This window comes from Ursus maritimus, unplaced genomic scaffold, assembly GCF_017311325.1.
Source record: "Ursus maritimus isolate PB19 unplaced genomic scaffold, ASM1731132v1 scaffold_18, whole genome shotgun sequence".
In the NCBI taxonomy this organism is placed as follows: domain Eukaryota; kingdom Metazoa; phylum Chordata; class Mammalia; order Carnivora; family Ursidae; genus Ursus; species Ursus maritimus.
Window position 1 is genome coordinate 10989655 of NW_024424230.1, and position 19893 is coordinate 11009547.

Genomic DNA, 19893 nt, shown 5'->3' on the forward strand with positions numbered 1-19893 from the left:
TTTTTCCTGAAACCTGATTCACATATTCAAACTAAAGGAATTACATTTTCTGTTTTGTTGGGGAATACTCTCTATCAGTTGCAAATGCCCCTCTGTGAAAATAAATACCTTGAATAAAAACACCTGTGAATACATAAATTCAAAATTAGAGGATAGGTTCTACTTCCTTTAAAAGTTCTTATATATATATATATCATTATAGACATATAGACAACTATAATCTATATATATAATTGTTTATATATGCCTATGTCTATATATATTTATAAAATAAATATATGTGTGCCTGTGTGTATATTTTTTAAGCAAAAATGTGTATAAATATATATTTTATATATATATATATATTTTAGGCAAAACCAGAATATACTTACAGGTATTTGTAAAAATGGTTCTATAATGACACTTAGGGAACTGATAAGAGTGCTTACCTTTGAAGCAGAGAAATGAGATTTAGGATGACAGGAAATTTTGTTCTTTTTTTTATACTTCCTTGTATCAGGAATAGATCTTTTATTTCTTCGCATGGATTACTTCTATTTTTATGTTAAAAATACCTGATGCTACTGTCGAAAATATTAAAGTTGATTTAGGTTGATATCAAACTGGAAATACCAATTATTTTCCTAATGTCTCAAGTTATACTGGCGTAGTATAGCCTTATTAATACATTTAGCTGGCTCTCAAAGGTCTAGAAGAAAAGTCAGAGAGAGATGGATCTGGCTTCTCCCCTATTTGGATTTAGGCCTGAAATGATTTAAGTAGCAGCTGCTGCTTCATGACAGCAAATCCATAGATAAAAATTACTTGAGGGGCTCATTGCCCTTTAATTAATGTCTTTGCTAGCGTGTGTGTGTGTGTGTGTGTGTGTGTGTGTTATCTCCATAATCAGCATTCCCGAGCAAGAAAAAGTAGTTGCTTAGAGAGTTTGTACCTGCTGCCTCTACTGGCGACAATAATAATACCTTACCTTTGTTATCTTTCAATGAAAAGTTGTGGTTATTTGTTGCATCAGTTGTTAAGCTGAAATAAAACTGGTGTCCATTGGATGGCTCATCTTTATCAACAGCACTGATCTTCTGGATAACCTAGGGATGGAGAATTAGAAAACATGAAAGCACGTTGCTGTGCTCTGCTATGTTTTGTGTGGCGGGACAGAGCAATTGTATACCTTATAATAAATACCATCCTCCTGGGGGTAAGGACCAGATGCACTAATATGAACCCAATCTAAAAAGAGCTCTGAAAAACCAATCGTGTCCCTTTGAAATTTCACGTTTGCATTTACCTGAAAAAAAAAAAAACTATACCAACTGATGACACCATCTCAGTAAACATCACAAAACGCCGAACAATATGGACAAGTAGAACAAATCACACCGAAATTAAACTACGCTTAATTCTTAGAAGTTCAAGCTCTGCCGTGCAAAACGGGGAACAGCCCAATCAGGCTTCCTATGCTAGATTTCTCCTTAAAGGAGTCAAAGCCCTCGACCACTTACCATGACTTTTACAATGTTTACCTTTCTTCCTGAGAAATTTCATCATCCCAATTAAACCAGAATTTTAAAGTTCCTTCAATATTAGTTTATGCTACACATCAAAGCGTTAGTTTTGCTGAGACATGCTGATTATGTTTTATCTTAAAGCTGGCAGAATTTCAAAGGCAACGGCTGCTGGATATTTTTAAAGAAATCACAAGTGAGGAGCCTGGTGTGCTGACAGCTCTTACCTGCCCTGGCTGGGCATTTTCACACACAGTGGTTTCATAGTCCATAGCAAATTCGGGGGCGTTATCATTGATGTCGAGTATAGTGATGGCCACATAGCCTCTTCCGACTTGAGATGGATTCTCTAATAAAGAGGACAATGTCTTATTATTTACTCTGAGAATAAAGCTATCATGCCATTGCCGTTTTACTCAAGCAACTCCTATTAGAAACAATTAGAATCAAACAAAATGGTTTGCCTCTCTAAATCACGATTCTAATAAGAAAATGACCAAACCCTGAATGAAATCTAGATACGTAACACTATAGACTTCAAAAGGAGCAAGAGAAAATTTGATCCAAATGTCATATATATGTATAGTACATGTGTGAATTTGAGTCCCTGATGAGAAAATCATTGAAAGAAGGACCAATAAACCATGAATTTCAATATTCTTTGAAGCTAGAGTACAGATTTATATGACTATATGTATATATTATATACATATTATCTATGCACATATATATGTAGATAATATGCATAATGTATAATTATGCATCATTCTTTCAATATTTTTCTTATCAGGGGCTAGTTCAATACCAATATGCAATCTGTGTGTATTGGTTAGAGATCAAGTTATTACTTTTTGTAAGCTACTGGACCAACTCTATATCAGCATAAATGCAGCTTATGAAATAAGACTATGAAATAAGAGGAAGCCCTCTGAAGGTAACTCAGGCCCATTATTTTATTGTAATGTCTTTCCATTAACTTTGTGAATATTAGCAAATAAAGTTAATGAATATAAATATATTCGCAGCTTGAAATTAGGGATTTTCAAGATTTTGCTCAATTCAAATAAGCACATAATATAACTCAAGGAGAAATTATCACCTCATGACAACCCACTCTCTACTTTCAATGTCCTCCATCCTAATTTAATGTTAAACCTTACGACTTACGGCTCTCCATGGCAAGAACTGTGATATTATGAACAGCATTTGTCTCTCGATCCAAAGATTTGGCCGTTGTAATAACTCCACTATTGGCATCAATATTGAAGTATCTCTCCAAGTCTGTGTTTCTGTCAATTGAATACCTAATTGAACATTAAAAAAGAAAGGAAAAAAACCTCCAATATTTGTTTGATTACAGTTTGCTAAATTAATTTCATTAATTGCATAGCCAACCACCAAATCCTGCTGACTCCACAATCTGTCATATCAGTAACATAAATACATGCTTAGTTTAAAACTTCACCAATATTATACTTGGTTCATAACTGCTTGTCAGTAATCTTTCTGCTTTTCTGTCAGTAAAAAATAAACACCCTAATGTAGATATCTTCACAGTGGATTGTTGAATAAACTTCAAATTTATTTTATTATTATTTTGGCTCCCCCAAGTCATTTACAATAGATTTAGTAGTCCCTGTCACGGTTATAGGTCCCTCTAAAATGAAACAGATATAGACGTCTTGCCCATTCACATACGCTTACTAACATCCTTTGTCTTGACAACATCAGCCTGATCTTAATCCCCTCAACTTTTAAAAAATCTCTCTCCGGATCTTGACCAGGATTCCATAGATATGTTTCAAGGTAGAACCCCTAAAATTACATGAATATTTTGGGTGTTGAAGCATTTTCTGAAAATATTTGCTATCCAAATATTAGTGAAAAGTGACTGTTCCACCTGTATTCTAATTCCATTATGCTGTTATTAGTTCCATACACAAAATTCACCCACCTCCAATTAATGACTATTTTCAAACACCATGCCCCCACCCCCAGTGGTTCTAGCTGAGTGAAGGAATCTCATTTAAAAACAAACAAAAGAAAAGATAAGCAAACACATACCCAATTTAAGAACGTATTTTATGTTTCCATAGTTCTCCAACTTCTATAATTAAATAAAATCATCTACTTCTAGTCTGCTGTATTATAAAATGCTAGACACATAGCAAACATAGCAAGGAAAGAGGAGGCATCAGAAAATATAGAAAATTAACCATAAACCAACAAATACTGTCTTTGTCCAGTAATAGGTGTTTAGGTGTTGAGAATATTAGGAACTTATTTTCTGATAGTTTCTTTTTTTTTTTTTTTGATGGCCTATGAAACATGATTATCAGCTAAGGGAGCAAAGAAGAGAAGGCAGTTTGAGAAGGAGAGAGAAGTCATTTTAAAAGGGACAGAAATATATATAAATATAAATACACACGCACAGACTAAGGAATGTATAACGGAATGTCTAAACATTGTGGATTGCCGCTTTGAGATTTATGTTCATCAGTTTAATGTGAGACTAGTTATCCTGGTGTCTCGTTCTGTTGTCATCTATGTATTTGAAGGTGCACAAAGAGCATGGGGTTGGGTTTAACTAGTCATGGACAATGGAAGGAGAGAGGAGGGTGCGGATGATAGGGGCATGTACACAGGAGTGATAACAATGAAGGCCGATGGTACAGACGTTCGTAAGGAAGAACTAAGGAAATAAGGGAAGGTAGACTGATATTGAGAAGATTCTGAGAGCATCAGGTTGCAGAATTGCTAGAGTGGGAGGTGGTGGACAGGGAATGAGATCCTTGAAGTAGATTTTCAATAGTAGCAATATATATGAGGGCTGAAAAGTCAAGAGTACGTTTATAAAAATCTATGGCTAAATCAAGGCACAAGAACAGATCCCTGGAGTCAAGAAGACCAAGAAAGTGAAAGGCCAACATATTTAGTTAGTCATTGGTGTAATTTAATCAGTTACCAATCATCATGCTAGGAGTTATTATGGAAAGGGATACAATGATCCAGGGACTAAAATCCTCCATGAATTAGTGTGATTACTATATATTTGGTGGTTGATAGCAACACAGAAGATTCTAAGTCTGATGATGCATTCCACAGAAGAGTTGAGGGCTTTGAAGGAAAAGGAAAATTACATTGTTTGAAATGATAATGGCAATAAACAAAATGTACTCAGACTTCTGAGATCTATGGTACATGGGATATGAGAAAAATAAATAATCTTGCTTGGGTTTCTCCATACCCTCTTCCTTACCATCCTTCTATTATAGCTTGTTTTTATTTGTATCAAAATCAAACTGTTCCACTTATTCTGCACATCCCATCCGCTCTGACCTTCTCAAAAATGTTCTTCCTTGGAATAAGATATTTTCCCTCTGTACTTTATTTGAATTGAAAGCAAGTATGTTTTCTACTTTAAAAAACAAATTTCCTCCATGTGTGTCCAGTTCATTGTTGGCCTTCATATTGTCAAGTTGTTTGCCTCTCTGTTCTTTTCTTGCTCTCTCTCTCTCTCTCAAATATATTATGATTGACTACTGACTCTTCCTTAAAACACATTCTCCATTTGCCTTTATTAATACCACATATTCTCTGTGTTTTCCCTACCTCACTATCTGCTCCTTTGCAGTCACCTTGGCTAGTTCAGTTTCCTCTTCATGACTTCTCTTAAACTCTCTGAAAACTCTCCTGTGGGTCCTCTACTCTTCTTTATATAAAATGTTATTCCTTTGAAATGTATACAGTCCCATGGCTTAAGTAACTTCTATACTTTTGATTACTTCCAAATTTACATAAAATCTCCTTGGCCCACCAGACTTATATATTGAATTGCCTGCTTAATTTCACCACATGGATATACAACATGAACTGAAATGTAACATGTCCCAATTGATGTTCTAACTCCTACCATCTCCCAAGCCCTCACCTCCCCCACTCGAAATTTCCCTTCCAAGTAAACGATACCACCCATCACTTGATTGCTCAAATCAAAAATCTAGAATTGGTTGGTGACTTGTTTTTCTCTTACTTTTACATCCAGTTTCTCAGCAACTTCCAATGACCACACATTGTAGCCCAGATTTTACATTATTTTATTCCTTATCAACATACATAGGAGAAAACTGCAACAAATTGGTCTCCTAAACTAGGATAAAGAGAGTCAGAAGAGATGTAGGGAGAGAATGAGCTGTTGGCTTTAGAAGAGATGGAAGATCTTGGGAAGGACACGGAGGAGACAAACTGTCTAGAACATTCTGGATGGAGGTTATGCTTCTTAATCCTGAGGACTTGGGATCACCCAGGATTAAAGGAGTTCCCTATTTTCTACCATTCCCTCTAGATATACAAAAAACTAGATTTTATATATGAGGCATTCACTGTTGTATAAAGTTACCTGGGAAAAGCAATCCCTCAGTCAAGAAAAATAAAGAAAATATGGGCACTCTTTCTAGTGAGAGGTACCACATGTCTCTCAGGAGAGCTGACTGAGCCAAAAGAAAAGGAAGACTCTAAAGAAGTTTGGAGGAGGGGTGCCTGGGTGGCTCAGTTGGTTAAGCATCTGCCTTCAGCTCAGGTCATGATCCCAGGGTCCTGGGATCGAGCTCCACAATGGGCTTCCTGCTCAGCAGGGAGCCTGCTTCTCCCTCTGCCTCTCCCCCTTCTTGTGCACACTTGCTCTCTCACTCCCTCTGTGGAATAAATAAATAAATAATTCTCTAAAAAAAAAATGAAGTTTGGAGGAGCACACTCTTTGCAGTTCTGCACCCACCGGCCTTGGCATTGAGATGTCTGATGGCCTGAGTCAACTAGAGGCTGAGCAGAAAGGAAGAGGAATGGTGTTTCTCTAATCACATGCCAAAGTGAACGTCGGTGCATCTTCTGGTGCTGTTAGTGGTGTGCGGACTCACAATGATCCCTCTAGTTTCTGCAAATTACAGCCTAAAAAAACCTTGGCCTCTTTCAATAGATGTTGGAGTAACCAATTATAGACATCACCTCTGAATTTTTGTTGCTACAGTAATTAAAGCTTCTGGTCTATCCCTTTACTAGTCAGACAGCTCAAAATCTTAACATGCCGCCTCCATCCTTTTCCCGAGAGTTGTGAACAGCTCCAGGTACCTGCAACATCTTCAGCTCAAACTCAGTCTCAGTATATCTGAAAGCAGATTTATCAGCCTTTCCCCCAAACCATCCCTCCTTCAGAACTTTCCCATTTTCCGAATGAGTTGAGTATTTAAAGCATAGTTTACATTTTTTTCTGAATCCTCAACCATGAAAGGTCATGCGTGACAAAGACTTCTATTTACATATCTCATATTCATTTGCCCTTAAGTCTTGTTAATAGAACCCTGCTTTTGTTTAGAGGCAGCCATGTGTCAGGTGAACAATGACATTTGCTAGTCTCCTATGTAGATGTGGTATTGGTGTCCTTATACTGAGGTTTTAGCAAATGAGATAAAAGTTGTTGAGTCAAGCGTCACTGAAAAGCTTAAATGATAGGACAGAGCTGCTATTCAGCTGGCGTTTGATTTCTGCCCCTTCCCCTCCATCTCACCTGGGACATGAACACAATGGGAAGCGATCCAAATGCCATCTTGTAAATATGAGGTGATGAGTGCTTGATATGAGAAGCCAAGGCCCTTGATGACATTATACTGCCAAATTGTCAGTCCTTGGGTGTATAGCTCCAGACTTCTCATTAGTAAGTCATTAGTGTTAAGCTTTGTTGCTACTAGCCAAGCACAATTGCTAACTAGGGCGAGCAGGTACTATTATTATGGTATTTCAGTATTGGATACTAAAGTCTCACAGTTGGTTGTCGATGGAGCCAAGAGTCAGAACCATGTCATCTGAACCATCTTTCCATCATATACCACATTACCTATAAACAAGCTTTTAGTCCCTGCCACTTACAACTCTACAATTCAGCTTCTTTTAGCTTTTTCCCAATGCTCTCCAATCTAAAACTGTAAGTCAGTCAAACTGATGTTTTAACTGATTAATAAAAAGATCATGTGTATCTCCATTTCTATGCCTTTCCTCATGTTGGTCCTCCTGTACTCCATTTTTCCTCCTTTCCAATTATTTTAATTCTGTGTTCCTTGAAGACAGTCCTCTAGCATTAAGGCAACAAGCCTTTCCGATTACATTAAGGAAAAAAAGGCTTTTTTGTTTTGTTTTTTTTTTTCTTTTTTTGTGTTTGGTACTCAGGGAGTCTCCAAGGCCCTGAATATGGCGGAGGCACAGAGGGGTTGTCTTGCCTTCTCTGACTCATCCCCGTCTTTCCCATTTTTGAATGCCCTCAGAGCCCTCACACCTGAGATTTAATTGCCATCCTTGGGAACTGCACTCCTGCCTAAAATCAGAGACCCTCAGGCCTCAGAGTTTTCGGGCTTTGCTTGTGGAGAAGAGCAAATGGTTCAGAATGTGGTTGGTTTATTTGTGAGGAAAAGGAAGGCTCATGGGACAGGGTACCGCCATACATCATTTTGAAGAAAATAGGTAATGGCTTTAGAAAGAAAGCCCAAGAATAGTATCAGAAAGCAGAAAGATTTACACCTAAAAGCTACGATTTTTAAATTTTTGTCAACCCAACAGGTTTCTTCACCCTCAATTCACGCACCTCCCCTTCCCCCCTCCCCCCACAGTATCAAGTTTCTCATATCACACCAGCAAAAATTTTGGAAAATATCATAAAAAATAATGTAGTATGATGTGATGTGACTATGGCACCCCAGGATTTGAAGTCAGGAGACCCTGGGATAATATTAGCACCAAGCTCGATCTGACTACCTGTGGGAACTACCAGTCATTTAACCCCCCCGCTCAAATTTATTAATCAGTAAAGTGAGTTGAAATAGAGATCTCCAAAATTTTGTACGTGTCTGATCTTAGCAATTGTCCTACATTATCACAGATAGTCACTGCATATTTTTGTAACTGTAATTTCCCTAAGATCAAACCAAAATTAGGGCACTTAGTACAGGGAAATAAAGGATGTGCCTATAGTATACTGCCAAGAAAAAAAAAAAATTCTTAGTCAAAGCAAAAATCCCTAGAGTTTAGTTCATTAAAGCCATTCTGTTTTAAAAATATACCAAACACATATAATCCATAATTGGCCTTTCTTGGTTTGTATAAGGAATACAGGCTGTCACTAAAATTCTTTAATGTTTAATGTAGCGAACAGTTGGAGACACATATTTGGATCTCCCTGTTCCTTAGATCTTATAACTTTTTTTAAAAATTATTTTATTTTAATTTAAACTCAAAAACTAAAGCAAAAACAATTTACAAATTGTGCCTTTTTAAGAAACCTGGCGGTATGCAGGATCTGTGGATTCTGTGCTCACGACCACAAACCACATAGTAGGAATGAAAGGACAAAATTTATAGCCACGACCCACCACTAACCTACTGTACTTATTTGAGCTTTTCCATTCACCATTTCCATTCACCATCACTCTTCTGTTTCTTTAGCTGCAAAATGAGAAGGTTTTACGAGATGATTTCTCATTTCCAGACTTAACGTTAGATTTTTTAAAATAAGTTTGTGCATACAATATCTTCTACAGCTAGATAACAGGAGGGCTGGGACCACATCTTAAATATCCGTATATCTGTATCTGCTGTAAAATGAATTCCTTAATAAACTCCTGTTATTATCATTGCTGCTGTCCCATAAGCTATGGAGATCAATCCAAACTCTCTTCCCAGTAGCATTCTTATTGCCCAGCTATTGATATGCACACCAATGCTCTAAAGTAGGACATGTGGGTGAGCGAGCTCGATTAACACCAATGTACCACCGCCACTCCCCAAATGGCAAAAGATAACGTGAAAAACACGGACAAATCTGAACAATAGAAATAGCTGAATGATTTGGGTTGAAACCTTGATCTCTTAGGAAATATGTGTGTATGTGTGTGTGTGTGTGTGTGTTGTTGTTGTTGTTGTTGTTGTTGTTGTTGTTGCAAGGAGTAGACAGGCTCTGATACAGACCTTGCTAAAATCTTGGGACCGCATTTTCTAACTGTGCGACTCGGGGGCAGATTTATTGTAACAAAGGGATGATAATGCTTGCCTTATAGGACTTTAACAAGAAATTTCTTCAAACTAAACTACGGAGTTCAGTACTTAGTGATGCCACTGTTTGCATTCTCACCCCCTTCTGATAATGGCAACTCAATATTCCTTCGGTGATTTAAACCTTCCCAATCTCATGCAATCTTGATGGTACTCACAATCAAGATGCCCAGAACTTCCTGGGTAAGAGACGGGACACACGTCCTAAGACAGGCCAAAAAACTTTCCAAGAAACCGTGAACCTTGAACAGAGGGCCACGAGAAAAGAAAAGGGTTGGCACGGGTTCGTCCCACTGCCGCATTCTCAAAAAACGATTTGTTCATTCTTGCTCTCATATTTATAGAAAAACCTTACTCCTCTCTTCTCTGAAGACCGGCTACTCAATTTTTCCTTTAACTCTGTGAGCTATCCCCTATTATTTCAATAACATCCTTTTCCTTTTTTTTCAGTTACCAATGCCGATTTCTGTTAAAGAATGCTAACAGTACAGTTCAAGGTAAATATAGCTCCTTAATCTTTCCGCCTTATGTACAGTTCCCAAGGACTCACACCAAAAACATTATGGATTTTGTATTCTTCTATTCATCACGCTTTTCAATAAGCATTTTAAATGGAGAAAATACTATAAGGGACAAATCAAGAGAAACGTAATCTTCAATAAATTCATTTTACCCGGAGTCTTCAAAAAAGCTAACTCAGAAGACCTTTGCTCTGAGCAGAGTTCTAATTTCAGAAAAATATAAAAGATGGAAAAACGGATCACATAGATTAGGGATTTCCTACTTCACACATTTTGAAAATTATCTCTGGATATTAAGTACATTACATAACAAAAGCATTTTTTTAAATTTTCACCATATATATATGTAGATATATATATATTTTCATTTTTAGTGATAGTTATATTAAATTAGGCAGCATTTTGAAATGGATAACATCTCATGTTTTCCTGACAGATTTAATTTCTGCTACTGTTCACATGAATCGCTATTTTTCTGTATGTCACTGGCTAAGTTTCTTAGAAAATCAGATAGTAACAAATAATTTAGATTAAAATAATATGTACAAATATATGTATGCATACAAGCTCCTTAAAAAACTACACACTGAATTATTCAAACACCCCAAATGTGTTCATACTAGTCACACTACATAATGTAATATCTGATACCATTTTATCACCTTTGATCTGAGAACATATAATAACAGGAATGCCAAAAGAGCCTCCAGGTAAGTATTATTATCGCAATATCCTTGAGCATAAATACAAATGTTCTGTATTTAAATTGTTAGAAATGCTGAAAATAATCCCCATTAATTTTTATGAAACCCTCTTCACATCTGATCTTATTTGTAATAATATCATGCTTTAATCCATTGGCTATTTTTAGCATAGGGACTTTGGGCTTGTGCTGCCTATGGAAGTAAATCTGCTGATTTCATAAAACAGCACTAGACTCTTAGGATATAACTAAATAAAACATAAACAGTCTTTGCATAATGTTTTCTCGGTTTGTCCAAATCCTGCCATCCCTCAGAGCCCTGCTTATGCTATCACTCCTTCAAATGAAGCCTCCTGTCCGGTGAGCTCAGAGTGATTACAATTTATCTCACAATTGGCCATGTTACAGTTCTGACACTTTCTCCCCTCGTTTTGTTTAACTTTTATGGGATCTTATGTCTTCAGCCAGATTGTAAGTTCCTTGAGGTCAGAGGAAATGTTTTACTCATCTGTTTCTCCTGTCAGTGTTCTCCCCAGTACTGTGCATGCAGCAGGTTCTTAATAAATGTGTGTGGATGCACTGCTCCGTCTCCCAGTGCGGACGCGAAGACTGAAGAGTGCTCTAGACTCGAGGCTGCTCTGACAGTGCCTACCATCTCACTGAGGAGAAACACAGAAGTGAAGTCTCTACCATTCAGAAAGACGATCAAAATCAGCAGCAGAACATGACCTGTCCTTCCAACTTCAACAGATAAACCCTGGTATTTGGTATTCGGGGCAAACATTTACACGAAATAGTAAGCAACTACAAAAATATAACGAGCCAGAAGTATGCTAGACCTCAATTATCTACTTCTGCTTTTGAGAATGCTTCTTCCTTTCTGTTTTTTGTTTTTGTTTTGTTTTGTTTTTCTAAGTAATCTCAACTATCATCTAATTTCCACTTTTGGCTTCTAGTTTCCATACGGGAAGAGGAAGACAATGTATACTTGACATGGTGGGGGAGGTAACATACCTGGATGCGAGACAAGCTATAACGAAGATATAACAGCTCACGATGGTGTTATACTCTGGTTAAGCACTGGGCTCTGAGTCCGTTTAATCTTTCCACCTATTGCTACTATACTTCTAGATGGCCAAAATACTTTATGATGATGTAGGTGCCTTAGTCCTCTTTTAAAGAAAGGGCAGATGCACAGAGAAGAGTTACTCATAGCTTCGGTTGGTGTCAACAGTAGGTAAAAATAGAAAGTGCTGAGCAAGGCAGGGATCATGTGAGAAGAGGCTCTCAATTCTGCCTTGCTGGAGGAAAGTAAATGTATTTCCTTCTAGAATTCTAGTCTCTCACTCCACATATTGGTAAATATTCCAAATATAAATAGCATATGCTAGATTTTAGTATTATACTAAAAAAAGTGTCAATAAATTTAAATACTAATAATCCAACTTCCCATCCTGGTTTACGATTCAAATACTATTGGCCTAATTACAATGAAACAAATACTACTTTTCCGTTCCTCTAAGAACCACAATATTTCTAAAGGTGTGAGCACAAAACTCACAACCCTAAGACTCTTCAGGTTCTATCTCAATCTGGAAATTCACTTATCCTAGGATCTCAGCAGACCATGCCCCCTGCCCATCCACTGGCATTTGTTGAAGGAGGGCTGACACTTTGACAGGCACTTGAGTGCCCAGTGCAAACACATATTTATGTCCATTAAACTACATAATATCATCTATATATTGGAACATATGTGGATACAAAACACAATACAGATCACCAATACAGTTGCTTGTAAAGTATGTCTCCTTCCGCTGACTTCCTGACCTTGAAACAAAAATGGGATGGAAACACAATAAACTATAATAATAGCAGTGCACAATGATAATACTTTCTAATATTTAAGTCATAATTCTCAGTTTAAAATCATCAGTTCCTTTGTTACTTAATCTTCAAAAAACTTGGGATAAAGCAGGGATAGGGTTTGCTTCTCCTTTTCACTGGGCATACAGAAACTTAGGGGGCTAAGTGGCATCCCCTAGGTCATTCGGCAAATAGCAGTGCTGAGAAGAGAACCAGTCTTAATCCACAGGAGTACACACCTACTCATCGAACTGCAAGATGAGGCACCTGGCCTCTTAAAGGATATCACAAAGAAATAGGAGAGGAGAAATATATCAAACAAAAACCCAGAAAAAAAAAAAAAACCCAGCTATGAATGACTGAGCAGCCTTATAAATAAATAGTATAAAAGATGTTTCAAGAATATAAATAGTAAATATTAAGTCAAGAAATTAATTTTACAAAAGCGAAAGACATACACGCACACCCCAACAACATTTTAGTCCACTTTGAACAAAGGCTGTATCTCTTTAATTGTTGTGAGATTTAGGTGTTCAAAAACTGATATAAGTACTAACCTGAACTTTTAGGTCACTTTCATTAGCCTTAAGAAAATGAAAATGAGGTAAAAATAAATTCCTGACCAGACTCTTTCATTGGTGAAAGCCACAGAGATCTTTACCTTCAAAATCAACAAGGTTTTCCTTCTGACCCTTTCTCTCTCTGTGCTTCAGGGAGGAGACCTAGAGGTCATTTCATCTCTAACTCAAGTCACTTCCCACTTGGTTCTACTCTTCCTTCTTCCCCAAATCATTATATAATGATGCATTTTTTTCATAAAAAGTGAAATATTTATGTGGAGAGGCTTTAACAGGATGGTACACAAGGAAATGGGTAAAGGAAAAAGAAGAAACAAGATTTCTTAACTTCTCTCATTCCAGTTCTGAATTATGTTATGTGTTAGTGTCTCTTTTTTGTATACCCCCAACTTCATGAAAGCATCCTCTTTCTCCCCATGAAATTAAATGATTTTAGCAGAAGTCAGACTATTCCAAGTAGCTGATCTATACCTACAGTCACATTGTGTCTGATCGTAACGGGAGGAGACTTACGTATTTCCGGAAGAGATTCCATGCTATAACAAACCCAAACTCCAGGGTGCGCAAGTCAGCAAGACTTGGGGGATGGAGCTGAGCTTAAGTTAGGAAACTGTTTTGACAATGAAGGCTGGGCTATTATAGGAAGAAGAGGAAGGCTTACTCTATCTGGTAAATTGGTGACTTTCAAATGTTCTATTACACAGAAGATTATATTCTTAGGAATAGTTTATGATCACAGTGTTAAAAATAATATAGCCATTCATATAGCCTGAATTTATCGTAGAGATAGGGAAATGATGAGTATGACTTCATTTTGAACAATTATTTTATGCGAATTCTTCCTTAGACTATGATATTAATGTCAGATAAAAGAGAAGGAAAGGAGAGCAGTTATATGTGCCTAAATAAGCTTATTATTTTAGGGAGGTAAAAGATTATGCTTTTCTTCACTAAGAATCATTGTCTAAATTACAGAAATTTTTCATGACACTTTGTCGTCAATGTCCAAACTTAGCTCAGAAGTTAGCTCAAAAGCACTTAGCACTGCCAGATAGCAGTTAAATCTAAAAGGCTCTGGTTAGCTTATAAGCCGAATATATCTGAATACAAAACATTCACTGATCTTTGTATTTTATTAGACTTTGTAATCAAAGTCCAAAATGTCACATTAAAAAGTTTTACTTATGAATGCAAACTAAGACATGTAATACAAAGTAATTTCAAGTGTATTCTCTGTAGAATATTCACCTAAAAAGATGTATCATATGCACACACATACTAACACATGTATACACGAAAACATACATGTAGATCTCAGGTTGTAAATTGGAAGTAAAAAGTATGAAGTTGAATGTTGCGGTATTCTCAACGGCTTACCTATCATCATTCTGTTAAGTCGTAAAGAGATCAGTTGCCTAGAGCCATGTGTCTAGTCTCGATACAGGACTCTTGATAGAACATTCGAAAAACAGTCCTTATATATAGACACAGTATTACTTAATTTTTTATAAGTGGAAACAATAAACTAAAAAAATATGCTATCCAAATAGTCCAGTACGTAAAAAAGTGATTTGTTTAAAAGTTGATCCCTAATTTTGTTTATAAAATTAGTTTTCTAATATATGTCCGTATCCTACAACTAGGACATGCATCACTTCATCTTTGAACACAGTTTGCTTTGAAAGAGCTCAGGATAATTGGTTCAATAGGAACATCAGCTATGGCTTGTGGATGATAATGAATGCCTAAGAATATTGCTACATAATAATGGCCTTGGATAATCAGGTGAAACATTTTTAAATTAGTAAAATGCCGAGTTGTTCTGATCCTGTTTCACTTCTGCTGCTACGGCTCAACACATACACAAAACCGGTCTTCATTTGCTACGAACCAAAAGCGTCAAAATAGAGAAACATTGTAGTAAACTGCAGGAAAGAAGAGCAATGAGCTTTTACCTCACGGGGCTGTTGGAAGAATCTGGGTCATGAGCTGCCACAGTGCCAATGATATTCCCAACTTGGGTAGCTTCTGACACCTCCATGGGGTACAAAGGTGAGGAAAACACAGGGGGCTCGTCCACATCTTCCACAATTATCTTCACCGTTGTCGTGTCGCTGAATGGCCCCAAGCTTAAAAAGCGAGGGTCGGCATCTTTGTTTGCAGCTTCTATCCGGAGTGTGTAACTTGTTTTGGCTTCAAAATCCAGGTCCTGTAAAGAAAGTTATTAGGGACATTAAATTACCAATTAAATAGTCAGCTAAGCAGAGCCTTTTCATTTATGAATGTCAATAAGCATAGAAAGGACTCGGCCACGAAAAGGCACCATCAGCATTCACAAATAATAAATAATAATGCCAATCAGAATCCTTGCTGCTTTTCTGGTTCATGGACAACAGCAAGTGCTTTGGAGCTAACTTAATCCACTCTGCTGCCGTGCGTTGCATGGGCAAATGCAAGTCTTTAGAATATTATTTGAAAGACAACTGATAAGATTGAAAACTCTTTCCAACAGGGACATCAATATAATGTCCTTCAACCATGTAATTTAACAGCACTATCCAGGGGTGCACATTAAAAAGAAAGAAAAATATAAATTTCCACTGGATTTCTCATTTAAAAGGTCATCTTTATTGATTTCAGGGACTCCATTACAATCCTGAGCTTTTAGGTGCTCCAAAGGCAGCCGTGCAGCATAGGTGGGATGTTGAGTTTGTGCCGTCTGAAAACAAAGCCAATTCTCGATGAAGAACCCGTTGTTTTTTTCTCCACAATTCCTCTGCCAGTATACACTGTGTCTGTTTGTATCTGATGGTTGAGAGTTATATTCCAAAATCTCAGTTCTGCAACTTTCCAAGAGGATTAGCATGCCAACACTTTACTCAAAAATAGTGACCCAAGTTAGACCATTTGGTAGCTTTAGAAAGTTGTAAGGGCAATTAAATGTTGTCCTAGGAAAGCACCATCTGTGAAAAAAAAGAATTATATACACAATATGCTGAAGTTGTTTGTGACAATAAAATGCTTCTCTTTTTTAGGGAGAAGAGAAGAGAAAGAGAAATGCTCTCTATTCTCAAATACAGTCACAGATTTTTATGACTTTTGATCTCAATCTCACCACTGAAAAACTGTCCCCAAATATTCCTTACATCCAATGAGAGAGAAATAATTTTTTAAAAAGTAAAGAAATGGACCGAAATGCTACCAAATATAAAGCATGATTTACTTAACTGTATTTTTTAACCTAATGGTTATGTAACAAAAAAAAGTATTAGGGGAAAAGGACTAAAATGTAATGTGGAGAATTGTAATCCAACTTCATCTCATGTGCATGGGCCCATGTGTGCACAGATGTAGGAACGCATATATGACAACCCGTCCCCAAAGGTGTGATGCTAAGATAAACAAAACAATGTAGTCCTATAAATAGAAAATAGGAGATATATATATATATAGACACACTGTATGTACATATACGCTATAGTATGTCTTCAGGACAAACAGATGTACTGTTTATATAAAACATAATACGTACACACACAAACCCATGTACATACAAAATATAAAAATACAGATGTGTATTGGCAGATATATGTTACATAAGATATATGTTACATAAAACGTTTCCATGGCTCATCTCTGGTTAATACTGAGGGAAAAATATATAAATCAATACTCAAAAATAGGTTTACAATATCTAAATCAGGGAGCACTTACTGAAAGTTTTACTGGCTTCACATCTGTCTCACCCAATGGATTGCAAGCTCCAGACTGTTTTGTTAATTACTAACATTCCCAGGGCCTATTATGAATTCAGTTCATAAAAGGGGCTCAATACATTCTTGTTGAATTAGAAAAACTAGACCACAGATATCCAGGACACAGAGCCTTAAAATTGAACTATACCTTTGCCCCAGGGAATCCTGATAGCCAAACGGAGGGGGTGGGGGGAGGAACAGTGAGGCATATTGGTTTTCTTTATCACAAAGCGCTTCTTCGAATTGCTACAGGAAAATGCAGTTTTAATTCTTTCTGAGCTTTCATATGAAAATGCAGGGGCATGTGGTACACAGTACCCTAAACACCACCTTATTAACAAATTCAGTGATATTCTGATGATGTTACCTTTTTTGCCTATTACCTAAAAATATGTCCAGCCCAATGGTTCTCAACCAAATGTGAGGCTCAGAACCACCCAGGAGAGTTTTCTGACGTGTGGCCCCTTCAAAGATTTTGATTCAGCAGATCCAGGATGAAGCAAAACCATATGGATTTTTAAAAGGCTCACTGGGTAATTGTGAGGCAAAGCCTCTTGTAAGAAGGCTGACCTCTGCATTGTCTTGTGCCCATACGTGTAATCCACTATTTAATTTGGGTAGTGCTAAGAATAAAAAATTGTTTACCTAAATGCATTTACTTACTCTAAACAGACTCTCAAATAGCTTGGATATTAACCTGTGTACTTTGTTCTTATATTACTTAGAAAACTGACAAATAATGAGAGAAATCTTATTTATATATAGTGTGTGTCTATGTATGACAGAAAGTATCTTAAAAATCCTGTTTACCGTCTCCTTTTAAATCAATTCAAAACCACAGCCACTTTTAAGATATTCATTCAGCTCTATCAAAAGGGATAACAAGTATTTCTGTATTCAAGTAAAAGTTTGACTGGCATATGAAGAAAAATTTAAAATTTACTGCACAAATGAATGCGATTATTCTATAGCAACTTTTTTTTTTTTAATGTGTCTAAAAGGCAACAACACGAGGTATAGACATCTGGATGCCACTGAGTCATAACGAAACACAGTATCACCCATGATGATTGGTTGCCTAAGAGCTATTATGAAAATAGAGCAATAAAGGAATTCATATGAAAGGCTATGAATCAAGATTACAGACAAAAGAAATTGCTACTCAGCCAGACATCTAGTGTTCAAAGAGGGGTGTGGTGTGATAGATAGGGTTGTTAAACACATAGAAGAGAAAGCTTCTGCAGTCAAATTTTAATTCCTATTTCTCTTTCTTATTGACTTCTATCTAAGCAATGCGTCCCATAACTATTAGATTTAATGAACAGGGTCTTACTTGGGGGGAAAAGAAGTTAAAATAACCACTGAGGAAACACAAAGTAAAAGGAAGCAGATAAAGGTAATGTCTAAGCAGATTCTATCCAATATTGGAATTACATATCACTGGAGACTATATCTAATTGGAAATTAAACCAAAACACTGCTCACACTGTGGCCCCCAATAGCAAGCAATATGTAGGGTGAATAAGAACTTGGATTCAAACGGGAGTCACGCAGCCCCAAGCCAGTGATGCCACAGAACCATTCTGGGACCCATAGAAGCTGTGCTTTCATTTGTCAAGTGACATGTATGTCAGAGACACTGGAAGAGAGAAGCAGCTTGCTTGGTATATTATTTCCTAGACTGTAAAATAGGGCTGTTTACATTTTTTGCCATCAGAGATGATGAACTGCAGGATTAAAAAAAAAAAAAAAACCTACAGAGAACAAACTGATGGTGAGCAAAGGGGAGGTGGGTGCGGGATGGGGGAAACAGGTAAATGGGATGGAGAGGACACTTATCTTGATGAGCACTGAGTAATGCACAGGACTAGGACATAGGACAATATAGTTGAATCACTATATTGTGCACCTGAAACTAATATAATGCTACCTTAACTATACTGGAATTCAAATAAAACAATTAAAAAATAAGCATTACAACCAAGGCAGGGGTGAACAACCTTTTCCTGTAAGGAAACAATACTAAATAATTAGGCTTTGCAGGCTGTACATTCTCTGCCGCCTGTAAATATGAATTAGTGTGGCCACGTGCCAATAATGCTTCATTCTCAGGCAATGAAACAGAAATTCTATATAACTTTCACGTATCACACAACATCCATCTTCCTTCCATTTTTCTCAATCATTTAAAAATATAAAACCATCCGCAGTCCCTGAGCTGTACAGAAACAGACAGGCAGTTGTTTGTCAACCCCTGATGTAAGGAGCCCAAGATAATAAACTTATTTTTCCAGAGTAGATGCCCACCCTTCTTCCTCCCATCACTTTTACCCCAATTAAAATGAACTATTCATAAGCAGCACACTTTGTGTCTTTCAGTTCGTATCACCTGTTGGTCCTTCTTTCACATAATTTTGTCTTCCATTTCTCTTATTGAAATCTCATGGAGACCCGCTATCCCCTTCTTTATTAAAGTTCCCATAATCTCCTTACCTAATGAATAAAACGTCTTTATACGGAAAGCTAACCATAAACAAGAGCTTTTATATACATCTTTAACATGCATTTAAAAAGATGCAAGCCTGGTATTATTAATTGATGTGAAAACCAAACAGCGGAGAGTTCCAGTGCAAGTCCAAAGTTACATGTGAACAGGGGGAAGACACACTATGTGAAGTCAAGGTCATGTCCACCCACCACCTATTTCCTTCCTGCTATAAAAAGCAGGCTCCAAGAGCAATTAGGGTCTCTTATTGTATGGCATTATCACACTTAGGCACCTGGGCACCTCACCAACCTTATAGGTTTGCTGTAAAGTATTCCTTAATTTAAAACACTTAGAATATTGACACTGAGTAATTGCTGTATAAACAT

General features: G+C 36.9%; 1 protein-coding gene across 2 annotated transcripts in view; it reads right to left on the minus strand.

Annotated features, from left to right (window-relative positions):
• The window catches only part of CDH7 (cadherin 7), a 104542-nt gene that overhangs the window by 21177 nt on the left and 63472 nt on the right, over positions 1-19893 (minus strand). For both annotated transcript variants that reach the window (XM_008704831.1, XM_040632446.1), the window contains 4 exons: positions 15220-15473; positions 2673-2809; positions 1733-1854; positions 971-1088 (listed from right to left, as the gene is read on the minus strand). In XM_008704831.1, the coding sequence (XP_008703053.1) occupies positions 971-1088; positions 1733-1854; positions 2673-2809; positions 15220-15473 (631 nt within the window). The remainder of the gene's footprint in view (positions 1-970; positions 1089-1732; positions 1855-2672; positions 2810-15219; positions 15474-19893) is intronic.